Genomic DNA, 26,714 nt, shown 5'->3' on the forward strand with positions numbered 1-26,714 from the left:
CTCGGGTATGCCCGTGCCAATTCACCTTAATATTTTGTACTACAGGCTGGGACTCTTGGTTTCAAATGCTATTTGAATATTAATGAAATATGTCACTTTTCAAAAAAAAGTTACCATCTTAATTAAGCAACCAACTCTCCAAAAATGGCATGGGTGACGTATTTTATCCTGGATAAATTTATTGTTCTTCTAATTGACCCGAACAAATATTTCGGGATTACAAAGATACAATGAAATAAATTTTATGTCCAAATAAGGGAAGCCATCAAGTGACTGAACCGGAACTTTCAAGAATCCCGCTGGAATTGTTCCCAGCAATTCTTCAGCTTTTGCTGGTCCGCTCAATACGGGAATTTTGTGACTTTAAAGAGGAGATAATTGAGCAATCATGCAATCAATAAGTTCATATTAGATTTGAAAAAATAAATAACCTTAAAAAGCTTTGAAATCAACATACAACCTAAAAGAACAAAGTAGAAATATTATTAGTTAAAATATAGAATGGCAAGGTATATTACCTGCTTACGATAATTGCGGCCTCTGCTATTCTTATAGTACATGAGTAGTATACACTTGAGAACCATTGCTGCCTGCCGCACCATGGTATCTGGAAGCAAAACGATATTAAGTGCTCCAAGTTTTATAACATGTGAATCAGAAACGAAATATATAATCTTTAGCTAAAGCAATGATTTTATAGAAATCCAAAGAAAAAGTGCAATAAACAACAAAAAAGATTTAAACGCTATATGACCAGAAAAGAACCATGATAGTGCCATTGTGTTTCGTCTACAAATCCCAGATATTAAAAGGAACTATGATATATTTATTATAAGGAATAATATTTTTTTATGATTATTATAAGGAATAATAAATTACAAAAAAAAAATGTACTCACTCATAAATGTTTGCATGCATATTTCAAGCATGACACCCCCAACCTCATAAACAAATAAACAGAATAAACACATTTCAACATGACACCCCTCCAACCCCAAAAACAAATAAACAAAATAAACACGCTCTGGGAAACACACCCAGAAAAAAGAGAATGGATAAAACACCCCAAACTCTAAGAGTTCATGTTTGGAATTACAAATAACCAACATACTAGTACACGTTACATATCAGACTCAAGAAACATAGCAGAGGTAAATCCTAGATTATATGTGTGTGTGAGCGCGACCGCACGCGTCTGTGATAAAAGCATATATTAGCACTGTGTTTCTACTCGATCGAGTAGATAACGTTATCTACTCGATTGAGTAGAAACATTTTCCCCATATATATATATATACACCCGAGAATAGTGTTCCTGCGCAGCTGCTCAGATAGCTTATATGAGCAGTTGCTTCAAAAACTCATGTGGCCCACATTTTTGGGGTGATCCAAAGCATTCATTGGAAAGGCCCTTCCATGGATAGGGTGTGTACCAAAAATCAGCCCTATAGGATCATCCTAACCCAATCAAAGGTGGAGGAGAAAATGGACAGACACTGTTTCTGACCATTTTTTCCCTCCACAAATGGTAGGGTTAGGATGATCCTAAAGGGCTCATTTTTGGTACACACCGTATCCATGGAGGGGCCTTCCAAATGAATGCTGTGGATCACCCAAAAAATGTGGGGCCACATGAGTTTTTGAAGCAGCTGCTTAGATAAGCTATCTGAGCAGCTGCGCAGGAACACTTTTCTCATATATACCCATTCATTTTAACCTCTACAAATGGAAGGGTTAGGATGATCCTAGGAAGTTGATTTTTTGAGGGCACCCTATTGGTTCGTATGGAGGGTTCACCTTTGCAGGGTCCACAAAAAGCGACCAATTGGTGCCTTTTTAAGCCACTTAAGCGCAGGGAGCTCCCTGCGCAGGAACACTGTTCTCATATATATATATATATATATATATATAGAGAGAGAGAGAGAGAGAGAGAGAGAGATCTGTGTGTGTATATAGATTAGATTAAAAAAAAAGTGATGCATCAAGTAATATCTCATAGCAAATCCGCTATGTTAATTGCTTATTTTATTGACACCTCATTTATTGGGTCTCTTGTGGATTTTATGCGTAATCCAAAGCAATGATCTTGCATTCCATTACTATTAAGACGCACTTGGTTCTAGCCCCATGGTAAACGGACTTTCCACTAATCAGATAAATCCCTACTAGATATTAACCATTGATTTTTGTAAGCATTAACCTTACGGATAGGATGTCTGTTCTGTTTGAGACTAGAGCCAGAACCATGCTGATTGTCTCGTGATTCCAACATGGTTTTGATCCCATACTGAACAAACCTCACCCACATGTTTAAATCCTAAATGGCATAATAATAAATGCTTAAACATGATTTTCACCCCATACAGAACAAGCATCTCATTCACATGTTTAATCTAAATAACATAATAATAAATGCTTGAGCTTAATAATATCTAGACCCCCATATCTTATACTAAACATTCCTTTTTTCAGTTTAAGTTTAAACTATTTCATTAGTTGTTAAAGGCTATTATAATTTTCAAAACTCAAGCCCAAACCAAAAAAGGTTTTATCATTTAAAACAATGAGGAGTGGAATTATCAAAACATAAGGAGTATAGATATCGTTTTCAAATGAAATAAAAATATGGGGTGTCTGTAGTAAAGGATGGGGATGTTTTTATACTTTTAGATAATTAGCCTTGCAGCTGACTATGGCGATAGGATGTGCAATGGCAACGACGATGGTGACAATAACAACGACAATGATTGCACTATCTTCTTCTTCTACTTCCTCTTAGCATCAAAGAGATAAAGAAAAGAGAGGAGTCGAAGCAACAATATTAGGAAGAGGAGGGTTGCACTTTAATAAGGATCTCCAAAGCCATCATGAACGATCTATAGAGGAAGATTGAAATCCCCCATCTTTGTAATTGCAGACAGATGATTCTAATGGAACTTTCCAATACTGAGTCAAAGAAAGAAACATTGCAAGCCGCAAAACCTCAGTCAAGTAGAGAGGGGTACTCAATGCCTCTTCCCATTTTCTTCGTCTTTATATTTTTTCTGCTTAGAACCACACTTGTCTAGCAAACTATTTTAAGTATTTGTTGTTTAACTGATCATGTTTAGACCTCACTGTAACGTGTGGGTTACATTGCGATCGTATCGTTGAAACGAAACTGAAACCAGACCTGAATCTGGTAATATTTCGAATAAATGTAGATTTCATATCTGCTACAGCCAATACTGAAACATTTCTGAGACAGCCGAAAAGTTTCAGACTATGAACTCCTATAAACTTTGTGATGACCAAGTAAAATTTTGATCTTTTTAATTCAATCTTTCTAAAGGTAATCTGGATCGCAGCGGATTTTGTTCACTTTTGTAGTCATTGTTTTGAAAATCTTACGATTCAAATCAAATCTTATCGATTATGATTTGAATCGCATGACTGAATCTTAATTTGTATGAATCATGCGATTTTTTATTGGATGTTACAATTCATTAAATCATATAATTTATATGATTAATGCAATTTATCCAAAGTTTCGTATAAAAGAAAATATGACTTTCTTTCAAATGACCCCCTTTCCCTTCTGCATTAATGAATTTGGATAAAAAAAAATTTGGCTATTTTACTATTCTATAATTTTTCCTGATTTTTTATTTTTAATATATCTATATATGCATATGTATGTGTGTATAAATCTAAATGAATCTTACGATTTAAGATCCAATACGATTCGACCTCTATCACAATTTACAATTCGATTCTGATTTTCAAAACATCGCATGTAGTTTCTGGGATGGTGGCATCATCCTACAACGACTCTAGAATGAAATGTTTGGGGTTCATTTTACTCATTTCCATCCTCAGGTGTTATGGAAAGAGAGAAATGCTGGCATTTTTTGTAGCTATTGGACAAGACAGGTGGGCGCAAGATTTTGTCTTTGCCTAGCAGAGATAAAGTGCATATGGTGGCACCACAAGAGGGCGATATAAAGTTAAATTTTGGTGAGAGTTCTCAGGTGGTTCAGCATCTTGGGATTGTTCATCATCATGAGGGCGGGACATAGAGGAATTATATCAAATTATTCAAGGACGATAATGTTGGCTTTCACCGGACAGATTTGGAACTGTCATGCAGCTGGTGCAAAGTCTGGGATTTATGAAATGGTGGCAAATTCTTTACTACATTTAGAAACCATAAAATGTGTATTGAAGTGGAAATATGATGGCTAATAAGCATGATGATGCTCCATGGAGCTTTATGTATAAATATGTCCAACGACAGTGTGAGGTTGGGAGATAATGAACAGGAAGGAGGCTAATTGAAAGGCTCATAAACTTGCGAAATACAGAATAGGCCGTAATAGGTTCGTGTTTTGGTCAATCATGTCATATATTTGGCTAGTTTCGGGAAAATTCGACCCTATTGGTTGTTTGTGAGTTTTCTTTCTTTCAAGTTAGGTCATTTTTCTGTTGGTTTCTAACCTTATCTCCTTTATTAAAATTTTAACTCAAAAAAATGCCTTAAAATTTCAAATAACTCCTCTGTCGTAAAGGCAATGATAGTCCGAGGAGATTGAATTAGTAAATCCTTCTCACTTTCCCTACCAGCACCTTTCCCAGCATTATTCATGCCTAGATTAAAGGTGTCAATTTTCTCACCTACCCAATCCCTCGATGATAGTTTTTATAACCTATATGCAGGGGCTTGAGCCCATATCTCAGTTGCAAGGAGCTTCATGTAGCAGTCACAAGGTTGTGGGTTCAAGAAAGCTTACCTTTTTATTTTTTTACGAAAAAACAGAGCATCCTGATGGTAGGAGGCAAAAAGAAAAGCTATCATCATGGATCTTTGCCTGGTCCACCTATGCCACCACTCCTTCCAGCATACCCTGCGCTGGTCCCTCTAATGAACTCTCCACCTCCACTAAACCAGGCCGTATCGTGTAGCCTCCCATTGGAATTATCAACATAGGCGTCAAGAAAGGGCCTCTTGGCCATCCCTAACCTTGATACTAAAATCGTCAAATGGAAGCAACTCATCTCCAATCGTTGACCCCATCAGAATGTAATCCTTTGATGCCTTCAACAAAAATTATGACCATAAACCACAAAATAGTTTTCCCGACCTGAAGAGGCCCTCTTCCCCTAACATCCACTGAAAAGGGCTATGATTTGTGGACAAGGTTTAAATTTTGGAATCGGTTTCGGACATAGCTGAAATACAGAAATTTAGGCCGAAATTCGGTAAAAAAAAAAAAAATCAAATTTCATTATTGTGCCAAAATTTTGGCCAAAATAACTGAAATTTTGGAATTTTTTTTAAAAACAATTACATTTTCCCGAAATTTCTGAAATTTCAGCTGAAATGGTTTCTAGCCTAAATTTCAGATTTAGGTGGTTACGGTGTCGGGTCCAACCGAAATTCGAAATTTTGACTGAAATTTCTATATTTCGGCAGAAATTTAAAACTATGTTTGTGGACACGGACAAGAGTGTCGCGTGTCAACACGGACACGACAAAAAGAAAGGGCAGCAGAGTACACGAGGCTCCCGCCATTGCAAGGTCTGGGGAGGGCTAGATGTATGTAGCCTTACCCCTGCTTTACAAAGAGGCTGTTCCGGTGACTCGAACCCATGACCACCAGGTCACAATGGAGCAACCTTACCACCAGAGTCGGACACGGCAAAACCTTAAAATTTAAAAACGGGTGCATGGCTAAAATAGAAAGTATATACAATTATGATTTGTGGACACAGATTCACGTGCCAAGTTTCGACACGGATACGATGTGACTGACATGGAAAACCCTAAAAATCTAGAAATGGTGACACACCCATACAAGTACATATACATATAATTACTGATAACTATAATAATTTGTAACAAAAGAAATACGGTATTCATTTAACAAACCAATATATATTGGCATTAATCAACTATAATCTAAAACAAACCAGAGATAAACAAATAACAACGCATTCATTAATTAAATCTAGTTCTCTTCCTTCTCCAATATGCATTGAGAAAAGGGAGACAAATAGGATACAATGAATATAATATTGGAATAAGAGTTTATTTAATGTTTTAGATTTAGGGAGGGAAAATAACAACAAATATTAGTTAAAGAAGAACTAAAACACTTGACATGGTACAAAAATGTGTCGACACTCCCACGTTAAGTCTGACACGTCTACTAGTACATTTAAAAGTGTCAAAAGGAGTCTTGACACTCATGACATACGGACACATGTGTTGTGTCCAACATGACACGACACAACACGACACGTGTGTAAACAATAAATTCAAAGTATCCGCTAAACCATAGGAAAATGGCTTCCCAACTATGACGACTCAAATCAAATCCTAAGGTTGAAAAGATACTCTAGACTTACTTTGGATTTCAGTGCACTACAAGCTCCATGGGATAGCATATGCTGAATCAATCTCCCCCATTGATCCCAGGATAAATCCATGCAACGTCTCAAGTCCAAAGCATGCAATTGGATTTCATAGATGGTAGTAATATGTACAAAATGTGATCCTTTGTGAGATTCACCACAGCTCAAACTCATAAAGGGCTACAAATTTTGAAGACAAAATGAATAACAACTAATCACCTCGCATCATCATCGTGGAAAGAGGGACTTATTCCACCATTTCTCAAGCCTAGAATTCAAGCTTCTCAACAATCAATTCGTTAGAGTTGTTTGAAACCAAGCATTTTTTCTATGTAGCTCCACTTCTCTATTGTGGCATTGTCCACCCTAATTCTTAGGTTTCCATTTGCAGTTTTCCTTCACACGCCTTTCCTTCCTGAGGCCAATTAGGTAGCTCTGCAACCTCCTTAAAGGCTCTCCCCAGAGAGCTAACCTTTTCCTCCTACCTATCCAGAGTCTTCATGGGAGACAGGCCACTTGAATCCTTGTTTCCCCCACCAGACCCAGCATTCATTCCATCCACACAGGATCCAGATCAGATACACGGGAGTCCATGTTTCCATCTTCTCTTGCCCTTCGTCTGGAACTCGTACACCCTTCTCCAAAAGGTTTCTCATCCAATGGCTACCCTGCAACACCTCTTATAACCAAAGCAAATATAACCACCATCATCAGATCTCCTCTGCCAGATTGAACTTCTTCCTGCTCACCAGTACCATAATTTTTTTACTCCTCTAGAGGACGTCATTTCTAGGTCAGCCTTCTCTTAAATTCCAGAGGAAACTAGCAATAATGTTGGATATCACGTAGGTGATTGACCTCAGCATTTCATTTCCAGCACATTCAAGAATGTTAAAAATCAATTTAGTTTTTATTATACCACATATAATAAGAACTAGATTTGGAACAAATTTTACATCCATAGGAGAATAGATATGAGTTAGACCGATACCATTCACCAAGACGATGAAAATAGCATGCCAAAAAGGCGGTATTGCTTTAGGAGGGAGCATGACCAGTGGGTATAAAAGGTCATCATTTCTGCACCACCAGTAAACTCCAACCACATGAAGCACGAAAACAAATGTGATGCCGACAAGAACTGAAATCTTTCTCTCACCCTGCAGAGACCAAAAATCAGTTATTGTGTCAGATGAACCAAAGGTGACTATAGTATCCCATATTTCACCTATCAAATTGTACAACCAAAGTTTAACTGAGGACTGTAAAGCCAATAAAATCTTTATGATCAGTACAAAGGAATGAACTTTAAAATGATATAAAAATAAATAACAGTAACTTTAAAAAAATCAACTGCAATTCATCACATTAAAAGCAAGCTTTCAGCATCTACTAAAAACAAATGCAAAAGGAATTTCACATATCATCAAAATGCTAGATCACTATATCCCTTCGAGTAATTGGTGAAGAAATAGAAAAGGATGTTTCTTTATGTTAACTTACTAACTTCTCCAAAAGCTTAAGCTGTTGGAGAAAGGCCTTATTTATCTTTTATACTTTAACACTTTAAAACATTTTAAATGGCAAGAGAATGATGATATATAAAATCAACAAAAAGCCTGACACGAATAGAAGAAATTAAATCTCCAGTTGATGAGAAACTACATCCAATCATGGTATAGAATTGCATTGGATTAGAACTACTCCATAGTTTTTGCTGTTGGGAGTGAACCACAAAATGCTACCAGTCAAAGACTAGAAATATGCTAAGGTAGAAAAATGACCAAATGAACCAAGAAACCAACAAAAAATACACAAGGACAAAGATGGTTTTCTACTTCTTGAAATAGTAATTGTCCACCAAAGCAGGAAAAGCATATCTCTATTGCCACAATCAATGATTTAGAATTCCATACAGCAATGATATACTCTTGACACTTCTCAGAATTAATGTAGCTATAGAAATATACATAAATTTTGTGTATATATCCCCTTAACCGCTCCTAAAGATTAAAAAGAAAATTGAAAATTAATAACCTATAACCAATATGCATCCCTAAGTGTACACCATTCCCTAAGGCTCTGTTCACTTGTTTTCTAGCTGCAGGAAAAGAAAAGAAAGGAAAAGAATCTGGCGTGGAAAACTGGAAAAGAAAGGAAAAGAAACTGTAAGAAAATTCCTTTTGTGAGAAAATTCCGTTGTTCACTTGGCCGAGAAAGGAAAAGAAAGTATGCAGGCAAAGTGGTTTTCTCAGGAAAGTGATTTTCCCATCCTTTTGGTGAGAAAATTTAGAGGGAAAGTGCAAGAAAGTTGGTTTTCCACGACATTATTTATATTTTCCACCTGTGTAATTCTGCTTTCCCGAGAAAACAAGTGAACGGTGGAAAATGTCAAGTCATGTCCAATCACAGGAAAATTTGGCTTACTTTCTTCTCCTTTCCTTTCTCAAGAAGGCAAATGAACAGAGCCTAACTGTAGAATTTTGAAATTAAGATGGGCCAAAAACTTCCTAGATGATTAGAAAAAAAAGGCAATGAAATCAAGCACTTTCAATTCATTGATTCCCCTTTTTCTTGTTTTTCTCCATTGCAATCTTCTTTTTATATTGTCCCTTCCTTTTATGTATCCTGTAATTGACCATCTCGGTCTTTTTTAATGAAATGCTTGCCATTAAAACAAAATGACTAAAACTTTATTAGATAAAATAAACAGAAAATTTGAGACTGGGGCAAAGATTGCCCCATGTATAGAACATATCTGTGGTCCCCCACTATTTGAAAGTGACTCCACAAGCTCAATAGCACAGCGAAGAATATGGTAAAAAAAGTAAGTACCCTCTCTACATAGACCCAGAAATCTGTTAATAAGGCAAGCCAGTCCAACAGCGCTGAACTGTTATGATTCCCCAACATTCTCGCACTAAGAGAGTATCCTCCACCCACAAGGTACATCCTAACTCTTTAGCCCGTTAAAATAGCCCTTGCCCCCGCTTCATTGGAATCAGCAAAAAAAATTCGCAACATAATAAGACAATAGCACTGTTACACGCACCACACTCATTAAGGGTACTTTGGTCATTGTATCACGCATATATATATATATATATATATATATATATATATATATATATATATATATATATATATATGAAGAAACTGTTGGTGCGCTTAAGCTCACCAAGCTTATGGTGCGCTTAAGCTCCCAATCACATGGGGGCCCACTTTGTTAGGATGATCCAAAGCATTCATTTGAAAGGCCCTTACATAGATGGGGGTGTACCAAAAATCAGCTCCATAGAATCATCCTAACCCATCCATTTGTGGAGGTCAAAATGGACAGACCTTGTTTGTCCACAAATCTGCCCATTTTTGTCCTCCACAAATGGAGGGTTAGGATGATCCTATGGAGCTGATTTTTGGTACACCCCCTATCTACGATAGGGCCTTGCAAATGAATGGTTTGGATCACCACAGAAAATGTGGGACCCATGTGATTGGGCGCTTAAGCGCACCATAAGCTTGGTGAGCTTAAGCGCACCAACAGTTTCCTCTATATATATAGCAGAAGAGAAAAGGAGAGAATTATTTGAATTTCTACTAAAATTCTATGAGACTTACACATCACTTTTTTTGACTTTTTTTAACAAAGGCACCCCATTCAACCCACATATTTTCAATCCTACCCCCTCCTTCATGCTTTTTAACAAAGGCACCCATTAAAGCCACATAATTTCAATCCTACCCCTCTCCTTTATGCTTTTTTTATTATGGAAACCTCTATAGATTGGAGGGCTAGGATCAACCTATGGAAATGATTTTACGGGCACAACCTATTGATGTTGTGTTCCATCACATGGACGATTTGGATCAACCTATGATGTGGTCCGTACAGTTCTTTGTCCGCCCGTGCATCGCACGGGGTTTTTTACTAGTATATATATATATATATATATATATATATATATATATATATAGAGAGAGAGAGAGAGAGAGAGAGAGAGAGAGTTAAGTGAAGCTGCACATACGTGTACTCAGCTACACCGACGGCTTAAAATACAGTGGGCCCACATTGTTTGGGTGATCCAAACCATTCATTTGATAGGCCCTCACATTGATAGGGTGAGCCCAAAAAATCAGCTCCATTGGATGATCCCAAGCCTCCAAACTGTGGAGGAAAAAATGGACAAATTTGTGAAGGTTTTTACACGTCCATTTTTGCCTCCACAAATCGTAGGGTTCGAATAATCCTATGGAGCTGATTTTTTGGGCACACCCTATCTATGTGAGGGCCCATCAAGTGAATGGTTTGCATCACCCAAACAATGTGGGGCCCACTGTATTTTAAGCTGTCGGTGTAGCTACACTTTTCTCTCAAATATATATATATATATATATATATATATATATATATATATATGAGAAAACGGTTTCTACAAGTGTAGATACGTTATCTACACACTAGCTTAAAATACAGTGGGGTCCCACATTGTTTGGGTGATCCAAAGCATTCATTTGATAGGCCCTCACGTAGATAGGGTGTACCCAAAAAATCAGCTTCATAGGATCATCCTAACCCTTCGAACTGTGGAGGCAAAAAATGGACAGATTTGTGAAGGTTTATACACGTCCATTTTACCTCCACAAATCGTAACCCTTCGAACTGTGGAGGCAAAAAATGGACAGATTTGTGAAGGTTTATACACGTCCATTTTACCTCCACAAATCGTAGGGTTGGGATGATCCTATGGAGCTGATTTTTTGTGGACACCCTATCTATGTGAGGGCGGCTGACTAGAGAACCTTCTCTAGTCCGCGGCCCAAAAACACAATGGGCCCGCATTTTTTGGGTGATCCGAAACATTCATTTGATAGGCCCTGACATTGATAGGGTGTGCTAAAAAAATAAGCTCAATAGGATCATCCTAGCCCTTCGATATGTGGAGCTAAAAAATGGACACATTTGTGGAATTTTATACCCGTCCATTTTAACCTCCACAAATCGTAGGGTTGGGATGATCTTATGGAGCTGATTTTTTGGGCACACCCCATCCATGTCAGGGCCTATCAAATGAATGTTTCGGATCACCCAAAAAATGGGGGGCTCCACTGTTTTTATGTCCGACGGACTAGATAACTTTTCTAGTCGGTCGACTAGAAACACTATAAATATATATATATATATATATATATATATATATATATATATAGGGAAATGTTATCAGCACTACTGTATTTTGATGATCGCACTCCTCACTTTATTAAAAGTATGGTATGGCCCGCCCCATAGGATGATCCAAACCGTCCATTAGATGGGCCACAGCCTAAATAGGTTGTGCCCCAAAAATCATTTCCATAGGTTGATCATCTGAATGTTAGAGGGTTAGGAACAGCCTATGGAAATGATTTTTGGGGCACAACCTATTTAGGCTGTGGTTATACGGTACTTTTAATAAAGTAAGGAGTGCGATCATCAAAATACGGTAGTGCTGATAACATTTCCCTATATATATGTTGAGAAAATCCACTGGGAAAATCAATCGATCATGCACAAATTAAACGGAAAAGATAAAAGTAATAAACAAGCCACAAGATGAACACCAAGATTTTACGTGGTTTGGCCAAGCCTACTCCACGGGCAAGAAATATGATCTTCTACTAAGAGAAAAACAAAATACAAGGATTACAATGGATTAATCACAAACCCACAAACCCGCAACCCTTTCCTTGCTTCTCAACCCAAGACCGTACACAAGAGATTAACCTGAGAAAACCAAAGAGAAAACCCACAAGAAGATCCCAAGAAGAAACCCAAGAGAAAACCTATTTCTCCTCTCTCTCTTTCCCTCTTCCTCTCTCTTCTCTCTCTTCCCTGTCTAATATTTCTCTCTCTCCAAGAGGTAGCCGAACACACCTCTCTCAAGTCTCTTGCTCTTGCCATTTCCAAGAGAAGAACCAAGTGTCTTTTATGGGTTTTCCCAAATAAAACCCTAAGAGGCACTTTCCCGTTTCCCTTTTGCCTTCCCACCGACTATGGTGGGAAATAAGGTAACTTTCCCAACAATCTCCACTTTGGCTTATTTGCCAGCCACCTGAAGATTTTCTGTTGATGTCGCCACCGGTCCGCTATTGCCGTAAACCACCATTGGCCTTCTAAAGTACCAGCTACACACCTTCGAATCATCCTGGTTCTGACTCCACCCGATTCGATGTAGCTGCCAACCCGTTGACTCACCTGGTCAACCTTGGAGAGGGATCCCGATCCATCCTCCTCAACGCAGATACTGTCATCCTGTCACCATAGTCTGCCACCTAGAAACTCATCTCTGCCCCAACTGCTAAAGAGACCCTACGTGTGCGCACACCATTACCTTGTTTCCAATTAGCTATCGAGATCTTAGGAACACAAGTCACCGTGTCCCTGACCAGACGATATGACCCATCACACTTCTCTCCTTTCAATCAGAACCATACAACCGCGAATGATTTACATGGCTCCAACTGCAGCTGAATACTTCCAACTCCTGGAGTCCAACCGGCCAAGAGATACTAGATTCTTCCGTAGCTTTGGGACATACGCCACACCACTCAAAGTATGAACCACTCCATCAAACATTTTGATCTTCACCGTTCCAACAGCCGTGACGTTACGAGTAGACTCGTCACCCAAGGACACTACACCCGCCCTTGTCTCCTGGAACATATCAAAATATTCCCTCTTGGAGCATACATGAACAGAGCACCCTGAATCTAAAATCCATTGATCATGAGAAGTGTGATTAGCTGTGAAGACTGTGAGAACATCTCCAAACTCTTCACCCTGCTCATTTGTTACCGTCACCACAGCATTCGTAGCACCATTGTCCGCCCGGTCATCTCTCTTTGGAATATCCAGCTTGATGTGGCCATATTCCTTGCAGCGGTAACATTGCACGCCCTTTCTACCGACCCTGGATCTTGACCTGCCTTTTCTTGATCCCCTGTCAGACGACCTTCCTCTTTGATTCCCACCACGAACAACCAACCCATGCTCTTCACCTCCACAAAAAACAGGTTTCTTTTGCATCTCATTCGATAAGAGCGATGCCGTGACTTCCTCCAACTTAATTGTATCATTACCATACAACAAAGTCGTCACCAGGTTGTCATACGAATCAGGATGAGAAGTAAGAAGCAAAAGGGCCTTGTCTTCTTCCTTCAACTTTTCATCAACCTTGTCGAGTTGATTCACAAGCCCATTGAACACCGTAATGTGTTCCAGAAGATCCCTGCCTTCCTGCATCTTCAGCCCATACAATTACCACTTTAGATACAACTGGTTGGCTAAGATTTTTGACATATAAATCTTTTCCAACTTCTCCCATAATTTAGGCGCATCTTCCTCTTCCATAACGTTAAACATAACGCTATCTGCCAGACATAGTCGAATCGGGCTAACCGCCTTCGACTCAATGTCTTCCCACTCGACATCCGTCATCTTCTCCTGCTTCCCATCCTTTCCCTTCAACGCCTTAGCCAAGCCTTGTTGAACTAGGATGTCCTTCACCCTCATCTGCCATAGGGTGAAACTGCCCTTTCCGTCAAATCTGTCAGTGTTGAACTGAGTAGAACTTGATTCTACCGCCATCTTAGATTACTTCGCAATTCTCGGTGTATCGCTCCACCTCGAACGACTGGTTAAGGAAGTTACTAACGACTGGTCAAGGAAGTTGTGAGTGGCGCCAATATCAATCAAGATGGCCATATGGTGACCTTTCGTCATTCCCTTCACTCTGAATGCATGGAAGTGAGTTACACCTGAGATAGAAGCAATGGAGGGTTTGGGGCCTGTGTCTAAGATTTCTTCATTAAAGCTCGAGCTAGATGGTTGTTGTTCCCCAATTAGAATTTCTTCCTACCCATCCATTGCAATGCCATCATCGCCATCTCTATCATCCTCGGGATGAATCTCTACAATCTGCACTTGGGCACACTTGTGTCCTGGTTCCCATGGCCCTCTACACCTAAAACAAACTCTCAATTGTTTCATTGCTGTCCGCGACAAGTTATCTGTGTGAGGTGGGGGCCCGCTGCGACGGTCATTGCTAGGGGTCACTTGTGGTGTATGGGGTAAAGGTCGGCTAGCTAAGGGGACCAATTGTTGCCCCTGTCGCTCCATGATGGGAGGTGGTGGCCTAGCTGGTTGGGGGCGATTCACATGAGTCGACGTGGAGGAGGCCTCCATAGTAAGCGCCTTGATCATGGCACTCTCCAAACTAGGGGGTCAAAAGCACACACCCATACTCGTAGCAGCTCCTTCAACCCTTGGGTGAACATGTATGTTAGGCGCGTAGCACTCAACCCGTCTACTACAAGGAAGAGTTGGCGGAACTCATCAACGTAAGCATGTAAAGATGTAGTATGGCGAAGGTCTGTAAAGTCTCTGAATCACTGCTCTGGTAGTGCCGGGTCAAACATTCGTAGCAGCCTCTCGCTAAATTCATGAAATTAAGTGATCCTGTCATGATCTTATGTCCTCCTACCTTGATGCCACCAATCATGCGCGGCACCATCCAAGTGTAAAACTGCAAAACGGATCTTGTCTGTCTCTGCCATGTCATTGACTTCAAAGTAAGTATCTATTTTCTGCAAAAAAGTGCGGGCTACCTTCCCCGGTGTACCATCATAGTGAGACAATGGGATCCGATTGAACTTATCCGCCGCTGCCCTGAAATCAGCCTCAGCTCTTGGCCTATTTTTGGACCTCCACTTGCAAAAATCTCGGAAGCTTATGAGTTCTCGGAACTCTCTACTGGTGGCCATGTAGTCTTCCATGAGAGCATCTGTCTCCAATTGTATATCAGCCATCACGTCATCTCGCTCCTCCACATGTAACTCAGGCCAATGGTCAGCCCTTCTCGGGTCGACTGTTAGACACTCTATAGCTCTGATTATAGTGCGCTCTAGGCGGGCTATGGGGGCATCGATAGCAGCAGTCAACCGAGTTACCAACTGCCCTTCAGCATCAATGTCATTAGACTCCCCTCTACTGGACTCCATAGGATCTTCTTCGGGCAAGAGTGTATGAGTTGCCCTCTCAGCCTGCTCACGAATCAACTCCCATTGTTGAGCTCTCAAATTACGGGCACTCATAGGAAGTTTGTGTCACGGATCACACAACAAGTTGGCATGCAATCTTGCCCCGCCCTGCGGAAGACATAGGCTGGCATGATTTAGCTTTGATACCAGTGTAATGTGCCTTGTTGTTCTCTTGCTTCTAAATTTATGCAAACCCAATCATACAACCATCTAACATCACATCACAACCACATACATGAACTGTAGATATATTCATTGCACTTTAATCACCAAAATCCATACATTTTCTGAGATGAACTAGAGCATTCCAAGAAAGTCAGATGGATAATCACTTCACATTCAAAAGAGAAATGAATGATTTACATTCATAAGGTTCACAAAAACTGAAAATGGGATTGTTGGTGTAGAATGGACAATACCCCAAACTGAAATTGATGCCCCAGGAATGTTGACCGAATGAGATCTCAAGCTCTTTCAAGCTATGGGAGAGAAATGGAAGGTGGAGGGTGGAAAATGCTCACTGCATTTACCTCTAAGTAGGTGATAAACAACCTGCAACTTTGCACCTTGGCTGGCTTCACTAGCCCCAAACAGCCCATGAACAGAAACAATAGATGGCATAAAACAAAACATGTGAAAAACCTGCCCACTTAGCCTTCTTATAAGTGGTTGTGAGAATAGTGAACACCTTTGTGAAGAGAGGGTGCCAATAACAACCCAATACCCTTGTGAGAAAAGCCAAAAGAGCTCTTTCCATGAAACTAATTTCCACACTGACTCATCCACACCCAAACAATCTTTGGGTGCCCATATCAATCCAACGCCTGGTGAAAATGACAAAAAAGAATGAGCACCCACATCTCATTTGTGTGTCAATAACAATTCAACACCCATGTGAGAATAACCAAAAAGGGCCCTTGATAAAAATGGCATTTCCTTAGCGCACTGTAACCTTGCAAAAAGATCGGCCCACAACGGGCCTTCATAAAGAAAGCTTATCTTTGGCCTCCAATCCAAGAGAGGAACATGACAAACACCTCCAATCAAGGTTTTAAATTTCGGTTTCGATGTCAGTTTCGGCCACCACCGAAACCGAAATATTTCGGTTTGGTTTCAGCCGAAATCATGAAAAAAATATGATAATGATTTCGTTTTTTTTTTAAATTTCGATTGAAATGTCGAAAATTTCAGTGTGAATTTTGGCGAGTTCGGTTTAAATTTCGGCTATTTCGGTGGAAATTTCATAAATTTCGGTAGACATTTTTAAAATTTTGGTGGAAATTTTGTAAAAATGGCTAAAAACGAAATTTCAACTGAAATTTGTTGAAATTTCACCAATTTCGGAATTTCGGTAAAATTTCGGTGAAATCTTGTAAACAAACGACTTCATGTAAATTTCATTTTGGCCGTGGCCAAAACAGAAATATTTCGGTCATTTCGTTTCATTTCGGCCAAAATTTAAAACCGTACCTCCAATTACCCACTTGAACCGGTTCCCTAAAGACAATTGGTAAAAGTTATGTTTAATCGAATGGGTGGAGGGTTCCATCTCATTGCCCTCTTATCGCTAGAACTACAACATCTTGTTCGCGAGGGATTCATAAAACTCTAGAAGGACCTTGGATAGGTAACTGCCCTTTAATATATAATAGCAGTCAACAGATCAGCAATAGAAAACAAATTAAGTATAAAACATAATGCTTCCTTCGGGTAGCTTGAAGGTATTTCTGATCTCTCCTTACCTCTCAGCTTCATGGATTCACACGCTGGAAAGAGCTGCACTACAATTAGACGCTGATAAAGACAAACTGTCCTGGTTCCCAGCCCCCTCTGTAAATTTCTCTAAGCAATTGGCTTGGGATCACATCAGATCCAGAATCTCACTGGTCTCGTAGTCAAAAACCTAAGGACGACAAAATAAAAAACACACAGGCACAGATGCCATCTAGGTGTGTTTGTAAATGGAGATCTGGCCCGAGAGATCTGGTCAGAGTTCGCTAATATTTGGAACATTAATCTCATACACTTCCAATCTGTCAAAACCAGAATTTCTTCTTGGTTCACTAGAGCAAACAATCCCAAGCCTCCTTCCTATTTGACTCCTCTGCCTATGTTCATAGCCTGGGAGATATGAAAGGAGTGCTGCCTAAGGCACATGGAAAGGAAATCTCACCCCACTCGATGGGTGATCAGAAACATCAAAGAAGACATAAAAAAGTTGGACAAATTTACAACGATTTACAAGGAATCAAGCATGTTATCGGCGTTAGTATTGGCCAATCCAGGAATAGTGTCTCGCCCTCCCAGGATTTAGAAGGATAGCTAGATATGGTGGAGGAGACCCCCGAGAGGATCAATTAAATTAAAAATTGGCGGTGCTGCAAAAGGAAACCCAGGTGAGTCTGGAATTCACTCGTGGCGAATCAGTAAAGGTCATCTTGACGTTCTCCTAGTATGAGAAATGCACCAACATGGTGGCAGAAACAAGAGCTCTCCTGGAGGGGCTTGAGGGGCTTCTGGTACTCATTGATCTTATCATGGTCAGATCCCGTGGTCGATCAAATACATATCAAATACATATCGAAGAAAATACAGGCCCACCTAGATCATATCTCTCCTATATGTCAGTTCCAATTCAGAGAAGGAAACACAGATGCGGACGCCCTGGCCAACATCGGTTGCTCTTCTAAGTCCAACCATTACTACAGATCATGGTCTTAAATTTCGGCCATCAGGACCGAAACTGAAACGTTCTGAAACCCGAAATTGCCGAAATTTCATAAGTTTCGGCAATTTTAGCAAAATTTTCGATAAAATATTAATTTTTTATTTCCAACCATTACTACAGATCATGGTCTTAAATTTCAGCCAACAGGATCGAAACTGAAACGTTCCGAAACCCGAAATTTACCAAATTTTGATCGAAATTTCAGAAATTTTGGCAATTTCGGCGAAATTTTCGATAGAATATTAATTATTTATTTCTTTACAGAATTTCAGCAGAAATTACTGAAATTTCGGCCCGAAACTTCAGCCCAAAAAACCAACATTTAGAGTGCTTCTACAGAATTTCAGCCGAAATTTCGGGATTTAGGCCGAAATTTCAGTTTCTGTGAGGATAAAAATTATACCCGAAACCAAAATTTAAAACCTTGCTACAGATAATGGGCTGAAATGTAGCACCTTGTGAGAGGGGCTGCTAGATGTGATGCGCTCAGTTTCCCCAATCTTCCCGGCAAGACGAGCCTGAGCCCAGGCCAGCTCCCTTAGCGCTCTCATCTAGCAGCCCCTCTCACAAGGGGCTACATTTCAGCCCATTATCTGTAGCAAGGTTTTAAATTTTGTAGAAGGGCTTTCTATTTTTTGTTTCAAAGTCTAGGTGGCATGTCCTCCTCTTGTATGTTCCTTAAACTTTATACACGTGGAGGTCCGCCCCAACTAGTTTGGGACAAAGGCTTTGTTGAGTTGAGTTGAGTTGAGGTCTGCCCCGGGGCCGCATTCTTTTCCAAGTTAAAAAAAGATCTTGTAAGGAATACGAAAAAGTGCCTTCGGTTCCGAATTATGAATTATGTTTATTTAGTAAAACCAGAAAATAAATCTTATGATATCTTATATCATAATATAAAATGCCATTTATTAATTGAATATGTGGATAAAGAAGAGAACAGAACTAGACAGAGGATGAGCAGATTAGGCACAATGCATCTCAAAGAAAAGAATCAGAAGATTCATAACAGATACATAAAGCATAGAACCTTTAGAGCTGTCTGCTTTCGTAGAATATCATTTGATTTGAACATCACCGCCGCAATCCAAATTGTGACAAAGAAACCTGCAAATTCTTAAAAAAAGATGATATATCACTATCAGAAGAAACAATATCAAAAAAGTAAAAATTTAACCCACACATGCAAGATAAATATTACCATGATCACAAACAACACATTAATTAGGTATTTGAATAGGCCGCACTTCAGGCACTGAATCATAAATGCATATACAACATTTCTAAGAAAAATTCTACCTAGAATCATGGTTTTAATTTTGGCCAAAATATTTCGGATTTCGGTCACGACCGAAACTGAAATTGCCGAAATTTACCAAATTTCAGTCGAAATTTCAGAAATTTCGGCAATTTCGGAGAACTTTTCGATAAAATATTAATTTTTTATTTCTTTATCGAATTCGGGCCGAAATTTCGGTAATTTTGGCCCAAAAAACCAACATTTCGAGCGCTTCTACCGAATTTCGGCCGAAATTTTTGTTTCAGTGAGGACTGAAATTTAAAACCTTGCCTAGAATGCAATGGATGCAAAAGTATATACCGCACAAATTTAAATAGGCTGCACTTCAGCGCTCGGTCATAAATGAATATACCACATTTCGAGGAACAAGTCAACCAACTTAGAACATAATAGATGTAAAAGTATCTCCGTGTCATACTTTGAAAGGCCCATACACATCAACATATGAAACAGAAAATCATTCCTAAAAGATGACAAGTTACAAATAAGATAATTGCCGCTTGTCTTAGCTTCAGCAGAGTAAACTTGGTCAGGGTTGGTTTGGAAGGAAGGCACTTATTACAGTAACTTCGACAATAACTAGAAATTTTTATTTTTTAATTTTGACATTCAAGCGATTTTGACCAGTTAAGAATCGAATAGTGTGGCTTTAGAGAGCAAGTATTTTAGAAAAGTTTACATCGACGGAAGCTTTTCAAATGTTACTTTTGAGACCCAGGGAACTTCAACCATTTTAGTAACCATTGGAAATGCTGAGTCTGTGAATCATATAAATGATATAGCTGAAAGTTTTAGCATTATTTACAGCCAGTGGTGATTTTGCAATCTTTTGCAATTGGCAGTAACCTGATAACTTTTGAGCAACAAGGAAATTCATGGCAAATAAAAAGAAAATAGCAGTAAAGAAAAGATTAGATGCCTACTTTTTGAAAGAAGACAACACAGGAAACCCAAGGAAATAGAAACAAAACTACATTTCAATCAATTAACTAGCTACCTTTGTCCCACTGAATGTGCTCTCCATATCTTACACCATTCGAAAATTAAATAAATAAATAAAAATGACCAGCTTTCTCAAAAAGAAGGAAAACAGAACAAGGAAGTCCCATAAAGACAAATGCAAGGCAAACGGAAAACGCCTGTCACACTCTAATAGTTTCCACAGTGATTATGAGACATGCCAAAGAACATGAAGTAACTTAAGTCTCAAATTTGTTTAAATAAAAATAAAAATGTCAAAATGAACGGTCTAAGGAAGAGAATTCCATTCAAACAAATGAATTTCTAGATTATAATCGAGAGTGGCAAGAACCTGTTGTCAAATAAAATGAAAAAGAAAAGGTGAGAAGGCCCAGCAAAGCCCAACAGAGGATGGCAAGCTGTCTCAGTGCCTAGACTTTTGTCTATGAACACGTCCCAGGTTCTTCTATAAAAAAGAGCCATGAGCCCAATGACAAAGGGTTCAACAACTGGTTTCAGATAAATTCGGCATGCAGCGAGCACATACATGTGACATGTGGTTAATGTATAACCTGAAGGGTCTGTTATCTCTCAATTAGAATAATCATCAATATCATGGTTTTAAATTTCGTCCGAAATCTTACCGAAATTTCAGATTTTGGCCTAAAACTGAAACTGAAACTGAAACTGAAATCGAAATCCTATAATTTCGGCCGAAATTCGAAATTATAAGATTATCACCGAAATTTCATTTTCGGCTGAGGCCGAAACCAAATCTGAAATTTCAAACCATGATCAAGACTAGAAATGGAGCTCAAAGCTTAGAAATGTAATTTATGATGAATTTTAAATGGTGGCATCAGCAGAAAGCCCAAGTCCTACTCGCAACAAGATTTGGATGATCTAGCTGTCTTGCTTTTTAGTGAAGTATCATTCCACAGAAGTTCAAGTGGGTGGAGCAAGGTCCACCATTTTTATTAAATTTTTGAAAGGTCTAGAAAGGTTTATTGAAGTTAGGCACTTGTTATTATCAGCTTGTTTACATGTTGCATCAACAGTTTAGACTGCTAACACAGATCTTTTGTTTCCTCCCTAGGCAGCTTGCTGCATGTTCCCAGCCATAATCAGATTAGGAAGTTGGTTTTGGGTTTCAGAAACTTGCATTGGGAATTGGGCGTGGGATTTTTATTGAGCTAGTAGTGAAATCAAGTATGGGTGCAACTTGGGTCGGGTTGGGATCAACACAGCCCAACCAAAGGAACCCATTTTTCCAACCCGAACCTGACACGACCCGACTTTTTAAGCTTACTTGAATAAAAAATGATAAAAAAATGTCGAGTTTCACTCGGGTCTGGTTGCCCAACACCTCAACCCGAACCCGGCCCAAACTCCAGGTTGGGAAAACTCAACCCGGACCTGAACCCGACCCGAGTTGCACCCCTAATATCAAGGTTCCACGAACTGGGACTTGATCTCTTTGCCATGTAGTGGCGTTGAATCACCCTCACCAATAATATATTTGAGGTTCTCCATGAAAACTTGAAGTCCGGTTAGAAGAGCTCTTGCCTTCACCTAATTTAGGTCCCTCGCACCAATAGGTCCAGAGAGTACCATGCGCCAGCGGGCCCCAACTTTCCCCTAGTGGTAGCTAGGTTCCATGCTCTAGGACTTTGATTGATGAGACCATCCACGAAAGCAGTTAAGCAAGAATGTCATTCCTAGAAGCTTTAGAATCAAGGATTGATCCAAAATCCATTCTCTAGAGAATAACTCATAAGTAATGTAGGACAGATCACACTTGTATAGTTGTATGGGATTATCTAGAAACTAGAATGAGGGTGACAACCTATCAAGTTTTGGATGTCCAGGAATATGGAAAGGATAAGAACAAAAGTGATGTAAATCTGGACAAAATGCAACTCCTATGATTCAACCATGAAAATATGATAAAACAATAGAGATTTAAAGATAACCTATGAGTAAATTTAATTATGTTAAAGTATAAAAGATAAATAACGCCTTTCTCCAACAGCTTAAGCTTTTGGAGAAGTTGGTAAGTTAACATGGTATCAGAGCCAAAGGTCTCGAGTTCAAACATCCCGGATAGCAAAAATCCAATTGCGATGGTCGGCCCAAAGTGGGACCACATGTGCCACGTGTTTGCCAAGTGGGCCACACGTGCGGGGGAGTGTTAAAGTATAAAAGATAAATAACGCCTTTCTCCAACAGCTTAAGCTTTTGGAGAAGTTGGCAGTTAACAAATTGTATAATCAATAGACACATTAGCATGCAAGTAGCAAGAATATCAAGAAGTCACAATTCTCACAGTCAAGAAATTTTAGCAGCCCCACAAAGAATGTATACCAATCCAACACATAGTTACCAGGGTGGGAAATGAATCCGGGAAACAAAACGTGAAACAAAAATGGGAAGCACAGGGAAAAATAGAGGGAAAATGGGAAAACGATAGAACATCTTATAAGAAACAAATTGAGAAATGTCTTACGAAACACATTAAAAAAGGTTTCAGAAATGATAGAGAAACGTCAATGAAAATGCACATAAACAGAAGGAAAACGTAGAATATATGGTTTTGTAGATTTAAAATTTGTTAATTTAAAATTTCTATTTGAATATTTAATATTTTTATCTTTTTTTACATTATATCCTATTTTTTCCCTTTTTAATATCTATTCCACAATTTCCCTTTTTTTCCAAAACAATTTTCATAAGGTTCACACATGTTTCACATATGATTTCTACAGGTTTTCCATATGTTTTTTTTTTTTTGAATGTTAAAGTTTTCCATATGTTTTTCACGTGTTTAAACATATTTCACATAAGTTTCTCGTACGCTTCCCATGTGTTCCTCACGCGTTTCGGAAACGTTTCCCCAATTTTTTTTTATCACATTTCGGAAACATTTCCGAACTGTGTTTAAAGGGAAACGAGTTTTCCATCTGCCCGAGGAGTATCTGGCTACAATGATCCTACGTACAAAAATCTCACAATGCCTCAAAACAATAGCAATATGCCTATTAGGAAGATTTTGAACCTCAAAAAGGGTTTTTGTAAAGGTTTAGAGGTGTGTAGACACAGACCAGGAAGTTGCAGATTTATGTCGGTATGGTGTATGTACTGTTGTGGTGGGGAATATGAGTGAAAAACAAATACGAAAATTAAGGGTTTAGGTCCTGAGATAAGTAATTAGATTGGAAAAATATTTCTACTATATTTGGGATAGGTTTGGAGGGTTGCATACGTATGTTGGGAAGGTGCAAAATTAGATTTGGGACAAAAGGAATGAGGCGCGGGATATGGATGGATTTGAATGACGCTTCTAAGGTAGGACATTTTTTAAATGGGTAATTTAGGGGTTTTGGATAGAAGATATGTGAGAAATAATGCAAGAGACGCTTTAAGATATGGTAACAGAGGTTTGGGGTTCCCAAGAAGGTGATTTATTAGAAAAACCAAAAAAGAGAGAAGATGAATAGAAATAATAAATGACAGGTAATAAGAAGTAATCTACTTATCTCAAGGCTTCACACCATTTAGCATCACACCAAAGAATCATTAGCATCTCACCATAGAAGACTAATAAAAGACTCATTCAAAATCCTATAACTAAAAAAACTCTAAGGAACATATAGAAACCAAAAGGGCCTGGATGACATCTGAATCATCTCTGAAAAATATGAGGGCTCATCGGGCATCAGGAATATGTCTACAACATCTGTTGATCAACTATGTCGTCGTCGTTCTAGGACATTTGGATCAGAGAATCCAGTCGTCTATCCAGATCTCCTCCGTCGTTGGTAGACTTGAAAGTCTGGATCCCCATCAATAAGGGTATTTTGTAATTTCATGCAGTTAACTTGGGTCAAACTGGTCCACGTTGGTATTTAAGCCTCGTTTTAATATTCGAGAGCATGGATGGAGCCCTTTGGTGTTCGACCATTTTTCCAACTGAATCTGTTAAGTTTAGTTATTTTTATGATGGTCAAAATTTCATATTCGGAAATTTAGTGTCTTTTTGAAAGTTTTAACTGTGTTTAGGTTAGTTTCCTAATTCTATTTAAAATGTTTTAGAAAGCATCAGTAGCTTTTTTATTTCCAAATTGTGTAAGTTAAAAAAAATTACTTTCTAAAGTATATTTGCCTCCAAAGATTGGAAGTTACATGGAAACAAAGGTTTCATTTTAACTTTTTGTGCGGCAAGGATCTATATATTGCAGAGTCAAAGGTAATATTGTGCGGTAAGAATCTAATTTCATATTTTTGATGATACAAACCAGAGGTTTGTTTCTAGAATCCGAACATCAGATATAAGAGTAGCTATGGAAAATATGAAATTAGGTAAGGTTAGGGGGCCTGACGATATTCCTATTGAGACTTGGAGATACTTGGGTGATGTGGGTTTGGTTTGGTTAACTAGAGTATTTAACAATATTTTGAAGACTAAGAAGATGCGTGATGAGTGGAGGAAGAGTACATTAATACCTATTTATAAGAATAAAGGGGACATTCAGAGTTGCACAAATTACCGGGGAATTAAGCTAATGAGTCACACCATGAAGCTTTGGGAGAGGGCAATTGAGCATAGACTAAGAAAAGAGACTAAGGTGTCAGAAAATCAGTTTAACTTCATGCCCGGATGATCGACTATGGAAGCTATCTTCTTGATTAGGCGGTTAATGGAGAGATTTAGATAAAATAAAAAGGACCTTCATATGGTTTTCATTGATTTGGAGAAAGCGTATGATAGGGTTCCCAGGAGTGTTATTTGGTGGGTACTTGAAAGGAAAAAAGTGTCTACTAAATATGTTGATGTGATTAAGGATATGCACGATGAAGCAATAACTAGTGTCAAAACCACGGATAGCACGTCTAATAAGTTTCCAATTACAATAGGACTGCACGTCTAGTGAGAAAGCCGCAGTCGTAGTAGATCGGAGATCAGAGCAGAAAACAACTCAAAGGATACTTGCCCTGAGACCTGAAGCAAGTAGCCACAGGAGAATCGCGAACCGGAAGTGAGCTTGTGTTCACATCTCGTTTTCAAATCTTTCCAATTCTGTAACAGTGGCCATAAAGGACATCTAACGGCCGCTATGTTTCAAATGAAAAGTAATGAATGTATATCTGAAATGTTTACATGTTTTACTAACATTATCAATGAGTTGAAGTCTCTTGGTAGGGAGTATGCAAAAATTGAACTGGTAAATAAAGTATTGATGTCACTTCCAACAAGTTGGGATCTGAAGGTCACTACAATTCAAGAAGCAAAGGACGTGACGAAGCTACAACTAGAAGAACTCATCGGATCATTGATACCTATGAGATGGTGTAGACACCCCATTTTGACCGAACCTTAAACATTTGTTTTGAATAAAAACTCTAGTAAAGTAGTAAATTAGAGTCCCAAATTGTACCCTAGAGTAGCTTAGGATCCTAAGTAGGTCCCCGTAAAATTTCGTCAAAATCCGCCAAAAATTACCTAATAAGATGAGCCGAATTAGATAGTGCAAAAGGGGAGTGAAATATCCTGTAAGCCAGCCAGTTTTTATACTAGAGCAGAAAGGGAGGTGCATTATCCCTGTAAAGTAGCCCATGAAAAGTTTTATTTGAAAATGCCCATCATTTAGTTAAAATACAACATATACATGAATAGGGGGTTTGTCTAAGGTAACTTAAGGGGTGAAAATTTTCTTTTAGTTAATTTTTCATTAAACTTTTTCCAAATGGCCACCCTTTTGCAACCAAAACAAAAGCAAAATTTTTGAAAAGGGGTTGTCCTATAAACTAATGTGGGGTAAAAATTAAGGGAAAACTCTACAAATAGAGCATTTGGGCTCTCATTTGCAAGGAATTGGGGTTCTTAATCTCTTTTGGAGAAAGAGAGCTTTCTAGAGAGGGAGAGAGAGCTTTCTAGAGAGAGAGCTTTCTAGAGAGACAGAGAATTCTCGAGTGAGAAAGAGTTTTAGAGAGAGAAAGAAAGAGATCTAGAGAGAGAAACAAGAAGGAGAAGCTTTTCAGGAGAGATCCAAGAGAAGAGTCCAAGAAATGCTAAAATTTAAAGTTTCTCACACAAGGTTGGTGGATTTTGAGTTTATTTTAAATTGTCTCTTGAAAATTGGCCTAAAAATGACAAATCTAAACTAAATATGAATGAAAATAGTTAAATCTAACAAGCTAGGGCTAAAATTCATCAAAACATGTATAAAATCATGCATAATAACAAGAGCTAAAGCAATTCAC

General features: G+C 38.7%; 1 protein-coding gene across 3 annotated transcripts in view; it reads right to left on the reverse strand.

Annotated features, from left to right (window-relative positions):
- Window positions 1-26,714, reverse strand: part of LOC143856124 (uncharacterized) — a 57,671-nt gene that overhangs the window by 14,507 nt on the left and 16,450 nt on the right. For 2 of the 3 annotated variants that reach the window (XM_077366206.1, XM_077366204.1), the window contains exons 2-4: window positions 19,224-19,309; window positions 7,385-7,553; window positions 519-607 (exon numbers count right to left, since the gene is read on the reverse strand). In XM_077366206.1, coding sequence (XP_077222321.1) covers window positions 519-607; window positions 7,385-7,553; window positions 19,224-19,309 — 344 coding nt within the window. The remainder of the gene's footprint in view (window positions 1-518; window positions 608-7,384; window positions 7,554-19,223; window positions 19,310-26,714) is intronic. The other variant, XM_077366205.1, reaches the window with a different exon arrangement.

Source organism: Tasmannia lanceolata, unplaced genomic scaffold (assembly GCF_043159265.1).
Source record: "Tasmannia lanceolata isolate RefF3 unplaced genomic scaffold, GAP_Taslan_0.1 ptg000023l, whole genome shotgun sequence".
Classification (NCBI taxonomy): domain Eukaryota; kingdom Viridiplantae; phylum Streptophyta; class Magnoliopsida; order Canellales; family Winteraceae; genus Tasmannia; species Tasmannia lanceolata.